This window comes from Athene noctua, chromosome 4 (assembly GCF_965140245.1).
Source record: "Athene noctua chromosome 4, bAthNoc1.hap1.1, whole genome shotgun sequence".
NCBI lineage: Eukaryota > Metazoa > Chordata > Aves > Strigiformes > Strigidae > Athene > Athene noctua.
Window position 1 is genome coordinate 73,368,385 of NC_134040.1, and position 24,339 is coordinate 73,392,723.

At 39.5% G+C, this 24,339-nt stretch overlaps 1 protein-coding gene across 2 annotated transcripts; it reads right to left on the bottom strand.

Moving 5' to 3' along the window:
• Positions 1-5,571: 5,571 nt before the first annotated feature.
• Positions 5,572-22,901, bottom strand: AADAT (aminoadipate aminotransferase). 2 transcript variants are annotated; one of them, XM_074904072.1, is made up of 14 exons: positions 22,494-22,901; positions 21,201-21,269; positions 19,379-19,547; positions 18,212-18,344; positions 17,529-17,603; positions 16,032-16,241; positions 15,461-15,526; positions 14,199-14,281; positions 12,859-12,955; positions 12,006-12,067; positions 9,711-9,775; positions 8,141-8,247; positions 7,373-7,474; positions 5,572-6,204 (listed from the first exon to the last, which is right to left on the bottom strand). In XM_074904072.1, the coding sequence occupies exons 1-14, from the start codon at positions 22,561-22,563 to the stop codon at positions 6,163-6,165; spliced, it is 1,350 nt and encodes a 449-aa protein (XP_074760173.1). In that variant the 5' UTR covers positions 22,564-22,901; the 3' UTR covers positions 5,572-6,162. The 2 variants fall into 2 exon arrangements, with proteins under 2 accessions (XP_074760173.1, XP_074760174.1); XM_074904073.1 differs by lacking the exon at positions 22,494-22,901 and adding an exon at positions 22,300-22,380.
• Positions 22,902-24,339: the final 1,438 nt, after the last annotated feature.

The following is a 24,339-nucleotide window of genomic DNA, read 5'->3' on the forward strand; positions in this document are numbered from 1 at the left end:
CAGTTTCCTGATAACTATTACTAGTTGCTAATTTCTATGACTAGCAATAAGTAACAACTAAATAAAAAGGAATAAAAAAGAGAAAAAACCTGAAACATTTCATTATGCCAGTTAGGAAGAAACAAATAACACTCATTCATGTGGCGTAACTGCTGTTACTTGAAGATATAGGCAATATTATATACCTGATAGCTACCCTTCTGAGGTGCATCTTCCCAAAGACAGTGCTAGTTTCCAATAGTGATGCTAGATGCTTTAAATGAAAAAGTCAGATTTGCCACCAGCCAGAGATTAATTATGGATGGGTTTATGTATGATGTGACCTACAACAAATGCAGAGAATAAGTAATAGCATACTTGGTCATCAAATTAATAAAGAATAAACAAAATGGTGGCAATTGTAAGAAAATAATTAGCCTTGAGTATTGAAAAAATATGTTACCTGAGAGGCCTGTGGAGGGAATGATTAGACAGATCCATGAAAAGAGCTGAACAAAGAAGTCCAGATGAAAAACAAACACACTAAAATGCAAAAGTGTGGGTTAAATACTTGAAGTGGAAAAGGTATGAAAAAGTTGGATACTGAATAATGTAAGATTCAAAGCTGTTCTCTTTTGGTTTAGGTTTTGATAAAGTATTTCCCTTCTTAAGTATTTCTAAAGGGTTTTTTGCTGTTTCCTTTCATGTTTGTAGGATGCCTAAAATGTTTACAGTTTAACTGGGTATGCCCTTACTAAGAGAGTAAATCTTCTTAGTCTTCCTCACAGGTGCAGGAACTAGTTTACTTGCTTATTAAATAATATCTTCCAAGTTCTTAGAACTGTGTTGAAAATCGTATTTTATATAGTCCACCAAGAAAACTTAAGAAACTGGTGTTTCAATCCCTCCTCTTTATTGTTTTGGGGGAGAGTCAGACAGTGTGAGAGAATATTAAATTATACATTGTCTAACTGAAAGAGGATTCCATAGAAGGCAATAAAATAATTTGATCTTGTCAGAAAAACTTTATGCCAGAAAAATGGAAACAGAAGTAATCCAAAAACTTCTCCTGGAATACCTAGGCTAGCACTAGGGCAACTTCATAAACATAACTAGCAGCACTATAGGGATTAGTTTGCCCAGTTAAATTTTAATGTTGGCTTTCACTAGATGCACTTTAATTTGAAAACATTCAAAACAAATTAAATGAAAAAAATATGGCTAATAGCAATAGAAAAGCTAATGTTGTATCAGTTAAACTGGGTATTCTCTTAGAAACCAAACTGGATATGTTTTTTCCTGAAGTGTTTTTATATGCAGATATTCATATGGTGACAATTCATGTTGATGACACAAAAAAGCAGATTTCTGGATTCAAATGATGTAACAAGCTGAAAAAAATACCAGAAAAAGATTTCTAATTTCTCCAAAACCAATAGTTCGCTTTTATATTCTCAGATTCTGGATTTACACAGATGGTTATGTTCTCCTTCCTGAGACACTGCAGTGGTTGCTCCCCCAGGGTTCTGCTGATCTGGTGTGTGTTTACATGCTGAAATGTGTAGTCTACAAAAGCTGCAACCTTGGCCTTTCCTCAGTGCTGTTGCCCACTGCTAATTCAGGATGTGCCTGCATCATCTTCTGGTTCTTATTCCAGTACTGTGGAGCCGTACAGATGCTCCACCATGTTCTTAGTGACTAGAGGCTGGTGGTGGTGTGCACTTAAAAGGATTCAGTTTAGTTTCCTACCTGCTGATGTACCTGGAGGGTTTTATGGCTGGCATCTCAAGCTGGATCTGGGTAGAAATTCCGGCATATAATAAGCAAAAGCCAAAATCCTAGGTCAGGCCAATGGTATTCTACCTCTGTTAATGCCTGATTTTCTGAGGGAAGTGCAGGAAAATACTTGTAATCTTATGAACTTTTTAGGTTCAAAGTTCATTCTTAGCCAAACATAGAGAAAGTTCAAAGTTCTATGTAAATCAAGGAACAGAAATACCTTCATGCTATTTTTTTCCAGGTCACATCCCAGCATATTCACTTGCTATATCCATCCAGATCTGATTTATTGTAAATTGAGAATAGAAAGAAAATACAGTTTTGGAGGTATTCTCCAAATTCTGTACAGCTAGCAGGGAATCTTCGAGGAGCAGTCAGATTTGTTAACACACTTCTGGGATGTTCATTCTTGAAAAGAATCAGCAAGACCCTTCTTCTCCCATGGTGATATCTGAGCTTTGCAGGGTTACACAACAGTTTCCACAGCCATTATAAGAAAAGTGAGGTACTGGTATTCATGGTAGCAATGTTAGAAGAATGAAAATGTGTGTTTCTTTGTATTCGCAGAGTGCTTTTCAGTCAGAATGATTACAGTTCAAACACTGCAGCCGTTCTGTTTGCATCTAAGACACAGTCTACAGTGAGCTGCTCCAAAACTGTTAAATAATAAAGAAAACAAGACAGACTAGGGCATGCACCAGTACAGCTCAGTGGAGTTCTTTTAAATATTTGCCCCAGTGTATCACTATCCAGACTGCAAAGGTAGAAATGCAAGTACTGTAGATCTGTAGACCACAAGGTTTTAAAATACAAAGTTCCATACAGAGCAATCATTTTATAAAGGATGAAGTTTAAAATGAAACTTGCATTGAGAATTTAGGGGACAACCCCCCAAAACTAAACCAAGCGTTTTCCGCAAAAAACATAAATTCTTGGACACCACCACTGATGCTCAGGGACTGACATTCAATTAAATGAAATAATTCTCTGCATGCTCATAGTTTAATGTAAGAGTGGCCATATTGTATACACACATACATTCTCTCTTCTGATGAATTCTCCATATTTTTATCGCTCATTAATCACAGATGTGCTGAAGGGCTCTCGTTTGAAAGCAAAGGGGGATATTTGCCTTCAGATCAATGACCTGTGTGAACCTAAAATTTGTGAATATATTCGATGCAGAAGTTCAGGAATTATGTTAAAGTTGTTACACTTTGTATTTCCATTCTCCCAGGGAAGAACTGCTCCCTCTGTAAAAATCACAAAGTGGAAGTGGGATGTGTCACACGAGTCTACATGTGTGAAACGTGTGTACACATGGTGTGCGTAGGGTGGGTTGAGATTTATTTCTCCTGTACAGCAGAATTGTTTGGGTCATGTACAGTGGCCGTTTTCCCAGAATTCCTAGGTGTTTTTCATCCACAAAAAGCCTGAAAATCCAGTGGGACTGAAGTGCAGGTACAAGAGAATGGGCAGGTAACTGTCCACTCAGAAATAAATCTGGAGACCCAGCCCGTCTGGAGCTGCCCACGTGTCAGGCAGCTCTCTACAGCACTGCTGTAAGCTCTTCCACAACTGACCATATCTAGGTAGCATCAGAGGATGTGCTTACCACGCTAAACCCCTTCTGTGCTCGGTAGCCTCTCTTCCCCAATGGTAGATTGCATCACTTGCATCACTGGCCTAAACCCAGCTATGAATGAGAGACGTTATTTGCTCTTGGATGGATAAACAGAAAGGGAAAACCAAAACTTTCATTTGCCACATCATTTCTTTCTATGTGAACCTGTTGCCCCCCCCTTTTCCTTTCGTCTCCAAGTGGCTTCCTCCAGGGACATTTAATCATAGCAAATGCTCTCTCCCTGGAGACCAGAAACTGTGCTTTAAGAGGTTCAGGGAATCAGGATGTGCCTGTAAGATTTCACTGCCATTGTTCAATTTACATTGTTCAGGATATTAATATAATTTTAGATGCTTCACCACAGTCAAGAAAAAAACCTAACTCTAAATTAAATTAGCTGATAGCAAAAGCATCTAATGTGCAGCAAACAGAATTTAATTTTGCTTACATTCAACTAAATTAACATTTAGATCTCTGAAAATTAAGAGGTGTATTATTCAACACAACACCGATATAAAGCTCGCTTAATAATGACATTTTGATTATGTTTTTCTAATTCAGGTCTGACTGAATGACAATATGACAATAGTATGTGACAATGACAATACCATTTGCTGGATAACTAAAAATCAGTCTTAAATGACATTTACATTTATGCCTCTGTAAAAATACATTATTTTAATTAAACAGACACATCAATTTATTGTTGTTTAAAATGATTTTTTAAACTGAGCCCAAGATAAAATTTGCCTTGCTGATAGCAAAGTCAGAGATTTCAAAATTTCTACATGTGGTTAAGAAACCAAGTTGAAACATGAAAACTTGCTATTAAACAGCACTGCACAGAGGCACTGCTTGCTAGTTTGGACCCCTCATCAGCACCATCAGTGTAAAAAAGGACAAGTTTGACTTTGAAGACAGTGTTGGTGCCCTGAGAGCAGGTTTGGGACTGTGGGCTCTTCCCACACTCTGTCACCGCGTGGGTCCTGCCTGCCCAAGCCCAGCCCAACTCCATGGCAGGGCTGACCTCATCCACTGCACCAGCTTGCCCGCTGGCCCACCAGCGGCAGCCCCACTCCTGCTGCTGACAGGGAGGATCGGAGGGGAACCTGGAGATGCCGGGTGGTTTGCAGATGAGGTGTGGTGGGACAACAGACCCAGCCTCATGTTTGCAGAAAGAGGGCAGGAGTGACAAACAAGTTGAGACCATACCAAGTATTCTGAATGCCTCTGGGAGGAAAGGCATCACATACTTCTATAAATTGGAGAAAATTAGTCTGAAAATCATGTAGACTTGACTAAAATTTGCAGTAATCTGGGAAGAGGGGAAAGGACTGATCTTAGATACGCTGCTCAAGAAGCTGCAAAGTACAGAGATGGCTTGGAGGTGTGACTAAATAAAAAGGCGTGAGATAGAGATAAAAGGCGATGCTGGGCACTGGAATGATCCTGATGATAGGAGAGATGCTGGGAAAGGCACATATCTGTGCTAGTTTGTCATGACACATGCTGTTTATAACCAGAGGGAAAAGAGGAAATGAAAATTATCATTAGTACTAAAACCATGACTCTTATGAAACTTCCAATTAAACAAGGCTGTGTCTGACCCTTATTTGGTTGGGTTACCTGAGCTGCTGAAGGATTGGCTGCATCCTTGAACACGTATTTTTACATTGAAATTCCGAATACTTGCACATAAAGAAACAACCATCTGCTGCTGGTGGAAAACCACAGTGCTTTCAACCAAACAGTAAATAAAACTTAAGTCACTAAGCAAAAAAGGAAGCCTTGGAGAATCTGTACAGTTAAAACTTTCTGAAGGTTTTGTACATGTTGCCAAGTATCAAATGTTTGGGATGATAATGACCAAGGGATTAGAGATTAAAACATTTCTTTATTTTTTAATTTTGCTTGCTTTGTACATTTGGCAGTGTCAAGGTATTGTCCATTCCACTACGTCCCCTGTTCAGTAATTAATGCTCCCTGTTCAGAAAACACCTGATTGATTGACTGATTGATTAAGAGCAGAGTGCAGTTCTATTAGCACACCCACATGCCTTTGCAAACCAGAGATTTTCTAACACAGGTACAGACTAATTATTCACAGACTGAAGTGGAAGCCAGCAACCAGAGAACTTTTTCCAAATTAGAGAACGAGCTGCAAAACCCATGCAAACTGCAAGGGACCCTCAGGCCAAATAGTTTTATTTGCAACCATAGCCTCATTTTGCTGGAACAGGTTCTATTTTTTAACATCCTTACATCAGTTTCATCTGACAGAACTTTAGTAAAATTAAATACCCATCTTCAAAACCAGATGCCATACAGTGGGACAGAAGGAAAATGACACAAAACCAATTCCAACACAAGGTGTTGGAAGAATATATCAGTTGGGATTAAGTAACAGTCGCTAAGACCACCTCATGTGCAGCTTCCTAAGTAACTGATTGCCCTGTTTCCCAACCCAAATGGAAAGCAAAAGCCAGAACAAAACTCAGTTCAAATCTAACAAAACCATGGATTTGACAGGAAACAGGACACTTTGGTTTTGTGTATTTGAAATATTTCCAAATTGAAATAAAATTAGTAATGCAACGTCCTGTCAAAAAAATTAAGCAAATTGTTTTTCACTCTTTTGTTTTTTGCTTTTTCAGCTGAAATGATCTAAGGAAACACCCACTCTATTGTGCTTGCTTTTAAAGTGCTCTGATAAAATCCAAATGTTAATACATATTTTCTGGAGATGATTTTGATTGCTGCAAGAGCTCTACTTAGCTTTTTCACAAAGCTTCTTTTATAAGGTCAGCCAGTCTCTTGAAGGCCTGCAATGACACAAATACGGTTTATGTTTAAGCATTACTTAAACAGGCAACACACCAAAACTGTAAAGCTACTAAAACTACCCTAACCATATACAAATTCAGTATTTTATCCTGCAAAATTCTGCTGATATTCTCTGTTTTCCTTTTATAACAACAGGTATGGGCTTTGACTGGACAAAGCTTCCACTTCTCTAATAGAGAATAAAAGGCAGGGTCTTCTGAAACAGAAAAATACATCTATCGATGCTCAAAGGGTATTTGGAGTTCAGATGCAACTAAACAGCTGTACTTTTAATACAACTAGTGATCCCTGAAAGAGTATCTCTTTCAATGTAATGTAAGGGCCTGGAGGCTCCAAAGGTAAAAGAAAAGGAAGAACAGTGGGGTTCATATGAAAGGTACAATTTGACAGTCAATAGTATGGTTATGAATTACTTTTACAAAGAAGAGGAAGAAATAGAAGAAATACAGAAGAAGAAATAGGCAATAGAAGTGCTTATCTGTTACAAACCTTCACAACTAAATGAAAGCACAACTACAAATACCGAACTGTTTCAAGCACCTGAATTCAAGGAATATTAAATCTGCACAAATAAATGTCTCCTGTCATTCTTCCCACTGATTTTACAGATACAGCCAAATAACATCTAAAATGTTCCTCAAATACATAGAAGATTAGTTCCTGAGAAAGGAAATACAACATATATGTCTATTGTATGGAAGAAAACCAACATTCTGTCTTAGAAAAATCCTATTATTTCTTATAAAGGATTAACAAAACACACACATAAGAGAACAGGTAATTCAATCTCAGGAATGGGATGTCTGGAAAATAAAGGATATGTGATGTCTGCTAATGCTCAAGCAAATAGCAAAACTTATTCTGACTTCAGTAAAGCCTGGGAAGATTAAGTATGAGACTCTACACGTATGAGACACACAGAAAAATTTTACATGGTCCTAAAAATTTGGTACTTTCAGGTCATTTGGATATGAGTATCTTGTATAAGAAACAGCTAATTCTGATGCAAAAGTACTGCTTACCCACCTAACTACTAAAAAACCTGCAGTAACATTGAAGAAAACACCTAAGGAGAAATAAGTTAAAATAAGGGAACATGTGAGAAACTGTCTTGATAAGAATGTTAAAAAAAAAAATCTCACTTACCAGATCCATCTGGGCTGGAGAAGACAGAGAGAAGGAGGCTCTGACATAAGAACTAGGCTCTGAACTATTTATATTGAATGCTCCTCCAGGAACCAGTAACACCTAAGAAGAATTGATTAGCCACCCAGTTATCACCTCTTCTACAGTTTTAAAACACTATGTTAAATTAAATTTGAGAAGGCTCACTGCTGAAACACTGGTATCAGAACAAAGCGTAATATTTTTCTTCTCTTCAAAATAAGAAGCCAAAAATGTGCAACTTGGCATCAGACTTTTCATAACAAAATCAAAGGGCTCTTGGGCTTTCGTTACCTAGACTGGTGGGTTACCCGGTCTGGCTTATCACCACAGTGTTTAGAAGCACCAGTGAGGTGGGATGTAATTTACTCAGTACATGGTGCTGGCTCTTATAAATTGTAGAAATAAAATCACACTTAATTTCTCCTATTAAAAAGATATAGAAGACAGCCAACATTCATATATGTACATCTATTAATATTATACATATGTTGTATACCTGACATATTGTACCATGTATTATCATGGTTTAAATTTAAGATGATTAAATATCAACATCTGAATACAGACGTAAAAATATTTTATTAATGGGTCACTATGCAACAAAGTTTGATTTGCAGACTTGATGCTGCACAGCAAGTTCCTCTGCTTGTTTCTGTGTGTGCATTTGTATGGGTAGGTATGGTAAACTTATTTTATCCTTCCCTCATTTCATTTTAATATCATAAGCTATTAAACCATAGGTCATACTTCTTTCTGCAAAGCTTTCTCCATGATCAGCTGCTGTGTATCAGAAACACCCTTAATTTTGATCCATAAGAACATGCCAGCAGCAGGAGGGTACCACTCTGCCAAATCTGGAGAGAAGAGAGAAAAAAGAAGGGAATCAAGAAAGAAACTTCTGCCCCACCTTTAACATATACTATAGATTCAGTGATGTAGATTTGTTGCTCCAATGAACTCAAAGGGAATGTAGGCTACAGAGCCAGGATACCACTTGCCAGATTTAAAGTACTCCAAATCTGTGTGGACTTACTGCACTTATGCTGGTATGCTCAGTACTTTTTGTGAAAGTGATTGCTCTGAATTACAAAAATCCCAAACATTAACAAACTGTATTTGTTGATTATTTTCAGATCAAGTAAAATTTTGCTGATGCAGTTTCTCTTAGTATCACATTGACTGTCAATACAATTTAAAGTGTAACAAAGTGAAAAACTGTTTTCCTTTAACTTGTAATGATTATAGATTTTTTTTTTTCCCAAAGAAAAGGAGAGCCTAGGACTTATGAGAAAGATGGGAAGGCTTAGAGAGGATCTATGTCTTAAATTCTATTTTCAGACTTACTGTATACTTCTGTTTACCTAGAATTCCTTTTCTGGTTTTGGATATGTTTTTGAAGAAACTATTTGACTTGACATCTTCTCCAGCTCTTCCTTGATGTATTTAACCATTACATACCTACAAAATAAAGGCCTGTCTTCCAAAATATTATGGCTCCTATTACAAGAAAACATGAAGATCCTGTAGTCTTTCACATGAATCTCACAATAAGGTACACTTTAATACACTTTAAGATAGCCCAGTACTATTACACTGTTTTGCTACCTGGGAATTGAGACAAAGAGGGCCTGCCTAGGTCAGAAACCCATGGCTGTTCAGGGACATGTAGAAAAAGAAATACTTTCTATCTACTTAGCAAGAGTAAGTACATTAACGGTGGTGTGGTGCCCAAGTACTCATGTCCCATGGAAGTATCATCTTAGGTGGCTGGGCAGTTCTTAAGCAGTTATTGCTGATTCCACTTAGACCAACTAAAAGGAATGAGCCACTAACTGTAATTGCATTATTTTTGATCAAATTCTTTCTGTCCTCTGTGATTAACCACAAAAGGGGACATTTGAAATTGATCTCTGACAAAAAAATGATTATCACTACTGCTGTACTGATTGTTTATATCTTCTTTTAAATTAAGGCTGCTAAATCTGGCTATTTCAGACAGAGATTTTAAAGACAGGGATTATAAACACAGTAAGTGTAAGAATATAGTGGAGTGAAATATATGCTCTTTGTAAAACTGATTTATACAGCAAAATGGTGACCTTTTTTCTCATCACCGTCTCCTTGGCCCACCAGAAAAGCATGAAAACAGCAGCACTAGATAACTTGTCCTAAGCTTAATATTTAATGTCATTGATTTGCTTATAGTGCTTATCTGTCACTTCAGTCAAGAGATGAATTTTAGTGATTTTTCTTGAACACAAAGATGATAAATAGCTCAAAAATTTTTTAAATAATTAGTTGTGTTGTACTCACTGACCTTTTAACCACTTGTCAGCAGCAATGAGCATTGCATCCCGCTGGGTCCTGTAAAACTCCACCACTCTGAAAGTAAATTATCAATTCAAAGTCATGATCTCATAGCACTTCAGAGCCCATTTGTTTCCAAAGGCAGAAACAAAGCTTTCCTACTTGAACAATCTAAGGGCACATTTAAGGGAAATATGGGCATATCCTAGATGGACACAACACAGTATACCGTGTGTATAAAACTTTGTGTATATGTATCAGAGAAGTCTTGAATGCTTCTGTGTGTCTCCAACAAAGCACTTACCAACAAGACAGAGGAAGTACCTGTGTGGCTGCTTGTTAAGCTTTACATATGTCATGGAAATTCTTTATATATTATATCTGTTCTATTATATCAGTGGATACAAGTCCTGTTAGCAGTATTTACCACACAAAACAGGCATACTGGAACAAATTAAGGACTCAGACATATGCAAAAGCACAGACTCCATATTTGTGCGTTTGGGCTGAATTTGTGGAATAGGCACACACGGAAATGGTATTTCACAAGGGAAAAAGCAAATAATTATGATAAACCTGTCATGACTATTTAACGGCTTCTCCTTTTCTAAAATTTGGAACCTGTCTCCTTCACACTTTATATAAAAATTCCAAATAAATCTATCTCTTACTGGGGAAAATGACCCTAACCTGAGTTTCAGCAAGGACAAGTCTTGCACAGTGGCTTTTCTTGACATAAAATGAGACAGCTGTGCAATGGGAGACACAAGAGGAATGCCTGATAGAGAATTCATGAATCAGATGCAAATGTATTCCCATCTCTGTAGAGAAAACTGACTTATCAATTTGCATAATTTTATGTTTAGATTTTTTGGTAGTATTCTCTGAAACAATAGCTTCAATTTCTGGATGTATTTTATCACACCTGATAGACAAACAGCAACACCACCAAAGGTTTAAATAGTTTTGGGACTTAGCCTACTTTGCTACATTCCACATGAAATGGTAAATCTCACTTAGGCAGTTTTTACCACATCACAAATTCTGTTGCAAGGTTTTTTTGCCTTTCCGTTACCATCTTGGAATGAAATTATAAGTGTTAGTAAGACAAGACTTCCACAAGAATGTAGCTGCTCCAAATAACAGGCCTGCTCCTACTCAAAAGCATGATCTAACAAGTCAACCTTGTCCAAATGAAATCACCTGGAAGAGATTGCAGTCAGCTGTTTGGCTTCATCAGTAAGTCACCTGACAACTGAGTCTAGAAGGTTATAAAGGGTTGCAGCTACCTTACTGCAGAACTGTTTTCATTAGCTCAAGAGGAAGATATGGCCTTCTGGGTTGAGCAAGGATGCCTTTTGGCCTACAAGGTAAGTGAAGAGATACATTTAGAATGTGTTTTTCAAAGTGCTGAAATTTGAGCTGAGTTGTAGTCCAAGTTTCCCTGCAAAACTTGTCTTTATATTCTGAATTCTTTAAACAAGGCAAAGCTAGGGCTGGTGTGTCTGCTTTGACTTTTTTTAAGTACTAGTGTTTGCAGTACAGTAACAGGCAGATGCTCACATTCCTGTATCAAGTCTCCACACACTACCCACTGAAGTAGGAACCTTGGTATTCTAAGGGCATCCAAGTACGGCATCTGAAATGAAGCACGGATACTCTAGAGACACTATGTTCCTCCAGCATAATAAATGGATAACAAATGCCTGTCAGTATGTAAGAAATGCCTTGCTGAGTTAGACCTTAGCCCAGCGCTCTGTCTCCAAGAGTGGTGATAAAGGCAATGTTTAGTGAGTGTGGATGAACCTTGCTGCTCCCTGTAGGTCTCTCCATCAGCATCTACAATCATTAGATTAAGGATGTTAAAAGGTGAATCTCTGCTGACTTAGTGAGGCAAGAGCTCCCTTTATAGAAGCTATGCTGACTTTCTCAATAGATTATGTGGTAGTGATCTTAGCCTTTGCTATAGACCCTAACTCTTCAGCAGGGATGAACACTTTATTCATTGACTTGTAGCTCCCAGGATCCTCTCGAGTTTCCTTCAGAGAGGAGCTGCATAGTGACTGTCAGTGGACTGGCAGATTGTTGGTCTCTAGGTTACATGCCCTGACCTGCATGTCTGCAGCTTCACACTGAGCTCTTTCAGTACTCTTGTGTGAACACTGCCAGTTTTTATAACCTGGCTTATCTATTTGGCCTAATACTGGTGCACCTCCTCTGACTTGTTTACTGTAAAGAATGCTTTATGTAGGTAACAAGAAGCAGGATGGCAGATGGTGGGATTCATCATACAACATGACCCTACCTGTCTATATGCTCCAAGAAACCCTTTTCTCCCCATTGCTGAAGCAGCTGTGATATCATAATCTAAAGAAATAAAACACATCATCAATACCGTATTTTAAACAGGACTGTTCTGCAGTTATCAAAACACACATAGTCTGATGCATTATTCAGAATTCCACACGGGCAAGAAATTGCATGCGGGGTCTCTTGGAGCCCTTTATAAACAAAGGTGGCAACAGCAACAGGCCACTATAGTCTGTGTTACTGCTGTCTCCAAGGATCATGGCAGTCTTTGGAGGCTGGGGTAGAGAAAAATGGATGGAGAGCTAAATATGGTAATCACAGAGAAAAAGGAAGCCCATATCACTCTCTACTTTAATATTGTCTCTGTGATGAACTAATGGAGCTGGAAGATGGAAGCCATATTTAGATATGCTCAATGTCTCCATATTACTAACCATAAAGGGGCTGAAGTTGGCAGCCTGCTTTGTAATGTCTTTGTGGGCTGTCAGTATTGTTCTAATTACAAAGCAGAATGAAAAACAGAAAAAACCTAAGTTCTTCTAATGTGTGCTCTACATTGAGGTTTTTCAAGGGAACCTACTAGCAAGAGATATCAAGTATTTCAAATCTTGATTCTTGAAGTCTGAGGGTCAAGGGCATATTAGCTGTGTTTTCTGTGCACTCAGGCACCTTCTATCTCTGGTTTTAATGTCTATTTCTCTCTTGGGCAGAACTGAAAATGTGTGTGCTTATTACAAGCAAAAGTGCAGAGCAACTACAAAAGTGTAAAGCTGTTCGTTTGTGGTTTCTTATGACTTGAAATATGTTATATTTTCTGAATACAGTTCAGTTGGCAATTTGGTACTTGCCTGTGTGAAAGTGCTGGTGTGCATTGTTGAAACCTGAATGTGGAGAACAACTCTGTCGATAAGAGGCTTGGGACCTGTTAGAAAGCCTATTCTTAACCTAGAGAAAAAAAAGTTATTACAGAAATGCAATGTGATAATACTTTGTGTGAGTTATAGTTTAACTTAAAACTGGGAAAAGGTGTAACCATTTCATTAATATTGTAAGGATCTTCTATGCATTTAAGATTATATATAATCTTAATACTGTCCTAAGCCCCAGACTTATGAAGTTTGAGCCGAGTATCAGTCATGAAATGAAAACATTTAAGGGTTTTTAATGTTTATTGTAGGTTCTTAGTTCTGAGACTTCAGGACATACCCCACATCTGTAAGCATTCCTCTGCAATAAAGATAACACAAATCAAAGGGAAGGGAAGATAGGTTTTCACATAATGAAAAATCATGAGTGCTCAGGCTTTATGAAAAACAGATGAGAAGTGGCAAACAGCTTTACTCTTTCACTCCTTTTCAGTATGGCTGAATAAATGGAATTTAGACTGATAAGCTAGATTCTTATTCATGCTTTGATTCTTATGACCTATCTTTACAGGTTGGATGGAGTTTTTCTTTGAAGAAAAATAGAACCAGTAAGCTCATAAGCATCTCTGACAAATATAAAATTGCATCATGCCTTTTTGCAGTGTCACTTTTGAAAGTGTAGTTACACTTAGCATCATGTTGTTTCCTCACTTTCTTGGGGATGAGTTTATAATCCACTAGCTGCCAGTGCAGAATTCACATTACTTATATCTATTAGGATAATAAACAAAAAGTTAAAAATCAAATATGATGACTTGTGTAAAATGAAAAACAGCCAGATTAGTTTTTCAGGCAGGTGGAAACAACCTGAAAGAACTCTAAGGCTAGAAGATGAGATCAGTATAACCCTATGAACAGTTCAAGGTGAATGATGCCATCATTTCTCTTCTGTATTACAAGTTCAGGGAGACTGCAGGAATGGTAAGAGATAGAAGGAGAAATAGAAAAAGGAGAGGAAAGCTCCTACTAGTTTCAGAACAGAGCTGGAATCCAGCATCTGTCTTTCTGCCTAGATGGTGTCTGCAAGAATGGGTTGCCTGGGGAAGTACTGGAAGAGAAACAGAATCTAGAGTTAAATGTCTGCCAAGAGATGACATGAAAAGTGAGTGGACTGGGAAGAGCTGTGGATCCAATGGTACATTCCAGAAATGGATGGGTATTAGATAAAAAAACACTATGACATAACTGGTCATTTTGTATGAAGTATTAGTCTTGTGCCTTAACTGAACAGTCAATGCTGAGCAGTCCGAAGCTGGCCTTACCCAGATGAGAGAATTTTAGAGAAAGAGTCAGTCCTGATAACTCGGCCATCCACATCCATTGAGAGGAAAGTTGGAGCCCATGGCTTGGAAGAAAAATAAAAAATAAAATTCAAGGTGCTAGTAGAGATTATGATGAAATTATTTTCTTTACTATGAAGACATAATTAATCTTTTAAAGAAATACTTTGATAGCAAATATTTTAGATCTGCATTTCAAGGGGGGAAAAAAAAGCAGTAACTTGCTGATAAGTGATTGTTTAGACTAGCTGAGATGCGATTACAATATTCCATGAAAATCATCAAGAAATCAGCCTTGTTATTTTTTGATGCTTAGCACTCTGTTCAGCATACAAGTGTTCAGTTCAGGTTTTGGTACAATGCCATAAGCAGGAAAGAGAAATAATGATTTCTCTGACAAGATTTTTCTTATGGAGTAAACAGATACTGTAATTTCCAAGATGGGGCCCTGCAGCTTTTAGCTTTATCTTAAAAAAGGAAATACGAAGATATGACCAAATTTTGATGATCTGAGTTCAGCACACTTTTTCCTTATCAAGAATTCTAATTTTACACCTTCTCCCCTTCCCTCTCTCACAAAGCTAAAGAGTGCTATTCAATAAGTGAAGCAGTTTTATTGCCTCCTCCCGTAAAAACATATTGCAAAATAGAGAATATTGAACTTTAGTTTCTACCAATGTTTTACTGCTTCACAAGACCAGCTTTTATTCCTGAAGTTAGATACTTTCTGCAGACTGTGCAACTGCACATCTATGTGTGAAGACAGATCGACACTTGACTGTTACCCATGGGGGGAAAATTTATGTGAAGGAGGGAAGCTGCTGTGGTATCTGGGAGAACTCTCTTGGGTTCTCCAAAAGGCAAAGGGGTGAAAATGTAATATAGTAGACTGGGAGTAGGCAGTCTTCCACTGAATGAAAGAAGTCTGGGCTGAAAGAAACATTAAGAGGCTGCTATTTTAAAGTGCTGCTTCAGTGGCATACTTGTTTTGCTCTGGAGGCATTTTCTGGCTATTGAAGGAAATTCTGTCCTATATAAGGCTTGAGGAATTTGAGCCATTGATTAACAGGACTGATGCAGTAAAATGCCACACAGGGGACAACAACTGGCAGTACCATAGGCTGTGAGGCCTACAACTACCTTGGGTAGGACATGAAGGAGCATACAGGAAAATCCATGGCTCAAACCTTAGTTCTCTTCCAGATCAGAAAATGTGTTACTAAACAGTATGGAAGACAAATTACCTTTTCAAACTGAAGAAAGTAGTAAGGATCATCTTCTATGATGAGAAAATCATATTTTCTTGCAAGCTAAAGTAATGAATAAAAATTAGACGTTAAAATGTAAAGACACTGGAAAATTCAGTTCTTCCTATACCCTGGGCCTACTACCAGAACCATATTATCCTATGGATTACTCATTCACTGTATACAAGACCCTATCAAGAGAGGCTTTCAGATGCCCAATTTAGGTATCAAGCAATTACAAGAGTAAATGTGGTACCTGCAGTACAAGGACACATGTATATAACTGAAGGTCTGTTCCATGTAGCATTCAAACTCTGCAGAAAACCTGCAGTAAGCCCAGTTTGAAGCCCATGGCAAAGACAGCAGCCAGAAATGGGCTATTACTGCAAAACAATTTATCTAATACATAGTCCACCTCTGAAGAGTTGTTTTGAAAGAGGTTCTGCTAGAAACAACTTCTAGGAGGAATGTTTACTAGACCAATCATGGGCCCAAATTCTCTCAACTGAGGACAAACTGACATTTATCCATTTCCACCTACAAGGTTCACAAGGCCCCAGCTACATACCTGGTAAATCTCCTTCTTGCGCTCTGTGGTCAGAGAGTTTCCAGTTGGGTTGCACCCATTTGGGATTGTGTACAGGAATTTGGGGAGATGGTGGCTATGACTTTTTACATCTTCTGAGCTCCAAGTAGACAGAATTTCTTTTAGAGCTTTTGGAATAATGCCATGTTGGTCACTAGGAACATTAATTATGTTACAACCCAAAGGTCTCAGCTGTTGACAGGAGGAACAAAACTGTCATAATCCTGTAATTCAAAGATCTTCATTTTGTCATTGACACTATAAAATTTAATTGATACAAAGTTCTTCTGACTTTATAGCTATCTCAAACTCCATTTGATAATGATTCAAAAGAAATTTTGCCTGAATTTGCTGGGAAGATTGTCAAACTTACCACATTACTCTTTATTTGCCCTGTTAAGCCAACTGAGAAGAAATGGGTAGCTCCTATGTCCAATTGCTGCTCTTCTCTAGGAGATCACACATGGTTTTGCAAGCAGGAAGGGATTTTGCAGATTTGAACTGTGTTTTCTCAGGGCTCATGTTCTCACCACAGACAGTAAGTTCACAGCACCTTGATATCCTACTGACAATTTACACTCTACTTCAGTGGAAATGCCAGAACTATAAGCTACTCCGCATTGACAAAGGGCAAAGAATCTGTTCTCAATAGATACATTCAGCAATACAAAGGAGAATGAAATGATGCTACTGCAATGACATGTTGACAGCAGTATGAAAAAAATATAGGTAAAATACCAACAAAAAAGCATGCTGTCTTCCCTCTGTGGAATTTCAATTTGTACTGTGTAGCACTCTGCATTTTAAAGAGAAATGCAAGTTGCTGCATTGTCAAAATATATTCCTAACAAAGCATATTTGATTAGACAAGATATATTCAAACTCAGCACAGCAAACAAAAACAAAATTCCTTTTGATGCAAAGGGAGACTAGTCTGAAATTGTGGTTTTATCCATTCTAACACTTCTTATGCATTTTGAGCTGACACTTTATTGCATACTGATTAATTACTTTTCAGAATTAAACTCTGCTATTTTTGTATAATTCTTACTAAATCACATCTTCATACTCATATGGATGTTTCAGGCCTGTTCCAATTTTATACTGTTTATAGCTATGGTATAATCAGACTACAAAATACTTCAGGTGAATGTGCTGACATGTTAAAATACCCACTTACAGATTTGCTTCAACCTGACTAGGTTGTGATGGCTTTCTTTCCAATCCCAAACATAAATTTAGACCTTGAATGAACTAGGATTTGGAAGAGGAACTGCCTGAGAATAACTTTTATAAACTTTTAGTAGAAAAGCTTCTATGAGTTAATATTTATGAACTTGACTAGACTAACACTAAAACTTGATTCTTAGTTGTTTTAGCAGTAAATACAGACAGTGTATACAAGCCTGCAGATCAGGTGCTAAATTGGTGTTTACTTCAAATGAAACATTCATTGTTTTGTAGCTAAAGAATGCTTACAGCTGCTAGTGTACCAGAGTATGTAGGTGCATCCAAAAGGATGTTGTCCCCAGGATTAATGAGCATTTCAAACACCTGTAAAAGAAAGTATTTTCAAAAGATTGTGCCATTCTTGTACACATCCTTCATAGTGGGATTAAAAATCTTGGTTAGATATTAGTAATTCCCTAACTAATTATGCTGTCTGTTAGAAAAGCAACGAACAGATGAAAAATCTGCTTTAGAGTAAAATGATGCTAGGTAATCATCTAGAGATATCAATTTGAAATGGAAAGGCAGCACTCTATTATACAATAGAAACAGTGCTTTAGTTACAGAAAGGATCAACAAAGCAATGGTGAGAGTGGACTGGAAAGGGTGATTTGTTTAAAGAAGTCTAATTCAAATTGAGTTATGGTAAAGCAAATAATGCACCTATGTGAGCAACATGAAATGTTACCTTACAGCATTTTCTGACAGTCTTTAGTTTACCTGAACATTCATGAAGTCCTGGCAGATCAGACTGACACACCAGTTTTATTTTGGTTCTATTATCTTGTATTGATAATACTGTGATAATACATTTATCAAAGTACCCTGTATATAATTATACCAGCATGTAATGCTGAGTATGACTGAACTGATGAAAGAATAAACATCTCTCTGAAAGAAATGCTTTTAACATATGAAGCTTTTGGTCTTACTTTACACAAGCCTTCCTGGCTGCCAGTTGTGACACACACTTCCATTTGTCCTTGCTCAGGACTGTAGTTGGCTGTGGGGGGATTATGTAGATTCCGCTGGAAATCCTTCAGCCAAGACAAGAGCTCCGGAATCCTGAAACATGAATAAAATAAGTTGTGTCTAACATCTTATATAGGCTGAAGCTAGGCTGCTCCTCTAAATCACTGTCAAATCTTGCAAGCAGTCCTGAATCTGATTTTAATTGTTGTACAGATACACCTAGATGCTCATTTTGATTGCTTTATCAAATGATGAAAATGAGATAAATGATTCTTATGGAAAAGCAGAAGAGATGGGCATCTGTGGTCCATACACCAAATTATACTGAAATCTGGGTGGAAATGATTTGCCAAGGATGGAACAGGGGTAGAGGCTGAACAATATCCGCTCCTAGGAGTGACCTTTCCATGCTCAAATGTGGTAATGTGACAAAGCTTGCAATACTACTAGTAATAGGCTGCAGATAAGGATTTCTGAAATAGATTTTTCAAAAAATGTTTTGAGATCTTGTAGGATGTTCACAAATGGCTGGGTTCATTTAAATATTAGGAAAAGTCTTAATATCACTGACTAATGCCCTGTGTGCCTCTGTAGGTAACTAAGTATTTTTGCAAACCTGTCACGAGCCTGGCTCACTGCTGTCTGCTGGGGAGTTCACAAGTGTTAAAGTAACTTAATGATACACAATTTCTGCACTAAAAATGACAATACTAAAATACCTCAAACTATCACAAGTAGTACCTACTGACTTTAATATGAGGCACAAATAAAACAAATGTAGAAACTATGTATTGCAATGCAGTATCTTTTAATCAATATCTTATTGCAAAACACAAAACGATTCCTGCTAGTGATTTGTGAGTCTGGACTCCCACATACTAATAGCCAGGAAATGCTCTGGCTTCAGGATTATTAGTATTAGGGTGGTTCTTTTTTTAAATTATTAATCTGCTCAAAACTTTTCTCTTAAACTGAAATGTAAATTGTGAGGCAGATTGAAAGAAGTTAAACCTATTTTTGTAAAACAGGTTTTGCAAGCAGGTTTTTAAAAATGCAGGTGAACTAATAAAGGATTTTGTGATCCTTTGATTCTGGCATCTTGAAGTGCAAGCAGCTGAGACAGATACCCTGCTGAGGCTGAGTACTGGAGAGCTCTCTTCATCAGATCTTCCCCAATCTCAACTGCAGTTCCATGTCCAATGGCAACAGTAGCCCTCTTAAATGGAAAAACGTTAGGGTTTGGTGCTCCTCCAGCCAGAGAGATGAGAGATGGAGGAGACTTCTGCATCAATTCAGCTAGATAAAAGGAAAAGACATTGGTTACAATATGATTACTGCAAAAGTGATCACATCCTTTAGTCAGTATATAATAATGGTCCAGAGAAGCTTGTTCCATCTTTCACTTTTAACTGTCATAAATTCAAAAGGGTGATAATTCTTTTTAAACTCATCTTTATACTTGAATTAAACAGGTGTTGGGGGGAGGACCAGGGAAAGAGATGTGGGCAGGACAGACCAAAACAAAAAAAATAATCTTTGTTTTAAAGTAAATTATAGATAACTTTTTAAATCTTACCTGGACTGTCCTACTACTATGAAAACTTCTGACACTGATGTGTTTTTAGCTTTAAGAATTTGAAATCTTAATGATCTGTTTAGACTGACTTGAAATGACTGGCTTTGCTTTTTGTTCTCACTTTAGCTGATGTGGCAGTAGCACAGCTACACTGATAGTTACATATATGATTATAGCTTTTCTATAAGGGAGTGGGAATGTTTCTGGCAGCCAGCTTTGGTGGCAGAGGCATTGTGTAAATAATTCAGTATGAAGAATATGCTAACAGCTCTTGCTTTAAAGTCACAGTTTCACAGTCATTCGGATCCCATCTATGCAGTGCAAACTGGACCTTAATCCAGCAAGGGTGCTTGACTGCATTAAATTGAAGACGTCACAATGCTGGCCTGACAGTTTTACACCAGATATTAGAGGACAGATCACACCAGATCTTGCTTAAAGCTTCCTGTTACCAAGTTTATTCTTGACTATTTATTAACAAACTTGAGCACGGGGAGTTAATTCTTATCAGTTCAGCAACATGGGTCATGTCTGTGACTTTTGGTCTGGTGAAGATTTACTTTGTCATTGAAACTGAAGTCTTGGTGTCTTTCTGCACAAGCTGTGCTACTTAGTATTTGTGTTATGATGCATATCAGTGTATCATTTGAAAAAGTAGAGACTGACTAGAGTGAATTAGTTGACTTAGCTGTACCTGTATGAAGCATTTTAAGCAGAACAGCAAATGCCAACCCCTTACTAAGAGGAAATTGACCCCTGAAGGCTTAACTACTGATGTATGTCTCATGCTCTGATTCTGTCAGGTCCCTGAAGGTTTCAACTGAGTAAACAAGAAGGCAGTTAACCTTTTCGATTTGTCATACAGAAGACTATGTAACATGGTAGCCTAAAGATAGCGAAATATAGAAAAGGAAAGTGTAGTAACACTGAGGGGGTGGAGGTGGTGAGGAATTTATGGACACTAACAGGATACAGCAAAGCTGGGTGGAAAGAAACATTATCCTGGACTGATTTTGAAGTCGTTAGCAGTTGCTTGTTCCTGGACAACCAGGAACAAGTGTAAATTCAGCAGCAACTGCCAAAAGCCCTGCTTCAGAGCCAGTAGCAGAGATTTTTCAGACACATGTTGAAGTGACAATACTATTTCTTCTGTCTGGATGGGTTTCTGAAATGGTTCAAGGCTATTCACTTTTCTTTACCTACTTCATGTCTCGACTTAACTAAAGTCAAAGCAGTTAACAGGCCTTGCTTGTCAGCTAGAGCATGGTTTTCTTTCAAGCCTTTTCAAGTCTTTAGCCATGATACCCCAGCAAAGTCCAGAATGTAGAATGATACCCTTTCAAAGAACCTGGAAAGAATGGGCATGTACTCACTCAGAAGTCTTATTGGAGATGCTTTTCTTGATGCACTCACAGTGGTGATGAACCGAGAGTAATTCATATCTATAGGCAAAGAATAATTAGTTGGACCTGAAGCTAGAAAAGTGAATAGGAACCCCAGTGCTTTGTATATGCTCATCTCCCACAAGTAATGCTTCTAATTTGTCATCTCCATGGATGTGCTCTATCATAAATTAAATGTCAACTTATGTTAAAATCAGTGCTAGAATTTATTTTCTTTTTTGAATTAAAGGAAAAGGTTTCTAGTTCATATTCATGTGTTCTGTCACTGCCTCCCAATGACACTCGCACAGTAAGATTTGGCCAGATGCTGCTGTTTTCACAAATAGCAGTATGGCTTTGATCTGAGGAATTTGCTGGTGTGCCGGTGAGCAGGAAAAAGTAATTTTCCCCTCACTTTACTGTCAGCTGTGGAGTTTTAAAGGCAGATTACAAATTGGAAGATCTGATGGATCTTAAACAACCATCAGCTCTTTATAAATGTGAATCCAGCTGTATCTGGCTGTATTAAGTATTGCATTTAAAGTGCTTTGAGGATTGCAAGGCATCATTATGAGTCACGGCAGTTGTCAAGTTAGAGGTGTTTTTTTTTTTAGGGAGGATAACTAAGAGTATCTTTCAAAACGCTTCAGATTTTTGGTGTGCCCCCCCTTTCCCTGGTGCCCGTAGAGATTCGGTGGATAGTGAAAGGCAGTCCTGCGGGAAGCCTCAAGGCCTGTTCTCTCAGGAAAGCGATCTCCTTCATAAGGGAGGAAAGCACGGCAATGAAATGAAGGGCAGAGACCCTGGCATTTCGACTACCACTTCCAAGTAGGCTTCAACCGAATTCACAGAAAATAATCCTCTAGCAACCACAGCAACACGCATGTGCTGGCAGTTATTAAAAACGATCTGGTGAGCAAGGCTGCTTAAAAAAACCCAACAAGCGACAATCTCATGCTTTCTAAAAATACCGTTCTTAACTTCGCTCGCCCCGATGCGCGCAGTCCCCGGCAGAGGCACACAGGCCCTGCCGTAGCGTGGCGGGCTCCACAGCAAGGCGGGCTCCGCCTGGGTTTTAGCGGGTACCTGCCTGAGGCAGCTCGCCGCCTCCTCCCCGGGGCCGTTCCCGAGACACCCCACCGCTGCCCCCCCTTCCCGGAGGGAGCGCGGCCCGGGGCCACCCCGAGCGACGCGACCCGAGCCGACGGCCTCCCTCCGCTCGCTGCGGGCACCCGCCCGGCGGCGGGCCCTGACGGTGGCGGGCCGGGCCGCGCGCGCACCTACCGGCAGGACGGCGCGGAGGCGGCGGCGGCGGCCGGAGAGGGCAGCGGCGGCGGCCCGCGCTGCTGGGCATGTGTGGGCCCGCCCAGACGGGCGCCGGGCGGGGCGGAGAGCGGCCGGGAGGGCTGCTGCGGGCCGCGGCCGGGCCTGGCCGGCGCCGCTGGTGCCGGAGGTCGGCTGCCAGGGGAGCGCGGCCGGCAGCTGGTCCGGCAGCTGCGAGGCAGCGCGGCCGGGAAGGCGGCTCGGCGGCGTTTGGCTGCGCGGGTTCGGACGCCGATCCTGTGTAGATTCGTGGAAGAGCCGTAAACAGCACACGGCTCCCCCAACGGTTCCTTCTGTGTAACGTCCTAAAAACAAGGGCTGGAGCTCGATAGGTGCGGGGCGAGGCGCGGTAGCCGGGCAGAGGGCACGGCGGCGGGCCGGGGTGCGGCGGGGCCTGCGGCCAGCGACGGGGCGGGGGAAACGGGACACCCACCTCCCGTCCGTTTCCTTTCGTCAGGAGGGATGGACTAGGGCACCTGGCGTGTTTGGTGCACACGGCAGTTTTTAAACAAAATGACTGGAAAGAGGAAGGACGGTGGAGCAGGAGAACTAAAGCGGTGTTGACTTGCAGCCCTCACTAGGGCGGCGGTAACGGAGTCACGGCGGGCGTCGTTTTCCTCCTGCTGTAACCTGTGTAACGCGGCAGCGCGGGCGGCCGCTGCTCCCGGGGCCTCGCGATTCTGGAGCCCCGCGGCATGGAGGAGCTTGCTTCAGTTAAAGCACACCAAAATCATTCTCGTTTTCCACCAAATTACGTTCTAGTCTGCTTTATCACATTTTCACCAAAGCTTCTGCTGACAAAGCAGGATTTAGATCAACATTTGAAGTGGGACATCTGAAAGTTTTGTTGTGTTTTTGTTTGTTTGTTTGTTTTTTTTTTTTTTTCTTTTCATAAATGAGCAGCATCAGTGCAAGGAAAAGCAGGATCAGTTGTGTTATGAGGTGCCCTCCTGGCTGGGTGTCACATGCTGTTCTTCGTGCAACACATGTGGCTGTAGCTGCTGCTGCTTAGAAAGGTCCAGAGACATAGCTTCATTTTTCTAGACACGGCTTTGGGCTTCAGCACTTCAGGGCTGTCGTGGTCCTTGCTCCTGAGTGCAAAATGGAAGAGAGGGTTATAGGTGTAAAGTAGGCTGAAAAAACAGTGCAAAATCTGGCATACTTCACAACATGTAGGTCTTCCTGGTTAGCTTGGAGGCCAGAGAGTAGAAATTGCTGGAAGGATCGAGCACTGGAGCATTTCTAGGCCTTAAATCAGTAAATCACCAGGCTTTAAGGTGCCCAGCTCTTACAGCACTTTTAACTGGCACCTTCCAAAACCTGCTCAAGGCAAAGCTGAGGTGTGAGAGCGGAATGACCCTAAAAGGAGGCACCTTAGCAAGGTGCAGTTTTCCTCTTTAATTTGGGTGACTTTGTGTGGTGTTCATACCTGCGGCAAGGCTTCGTAATTTGATGGAGTAAATTGAAATAGAAATGGAGTTCTTAATTAGTTTGTGATGTAGGTGAGGAAGGATTGGTTGCTTAGTTGGTATGTGAACGCTGTTACACTGGAAATCAAATTTTGTTACTTTCATGGCCTGAAGAATTTCAGTGTTAGGTAATTGCCTTCTAATAGTGTGATATACAGACAAATATGAATATATTTGTATAAATATGAAATAACCTAGAGAATGATAACTTGTAAGAAATCCACTGAGTATATTGACTGTGTCCCCAAGCAGCCACAAATGGAGAGATATCAAACTTCTGTGGGGAGCTGGCTGTGAAAACACCCATTGAATCTGAGCTGCTTTTTGCATAATCTTGT

Bases quoted from the DNA above. Each gene is read 5' to 3' on its own strand.
- AADAT (XM_074904072.1), bottom strand. From the start codon at position 22,563: ATGCCCAGCAGCGCGGGCCGCCGCCGCTGCCCTCTCCGGCCGCCGCCG. The intron at 17,604-18,211 runs GTAAGACCAAAA...TTTCTTTTACAG, and splicing joins GCCAGGAAGGCTTGTGTAAA to GTGTTTGAAATGCTCATTAA. The intron at 14,282-15,460 runs GTAATTTGTCTT...TTTTCTTCCAAG, and splicing joins ACTTTCTTCAGTTTGAAAAG to CCATGGGCTCCAACTTTCCT.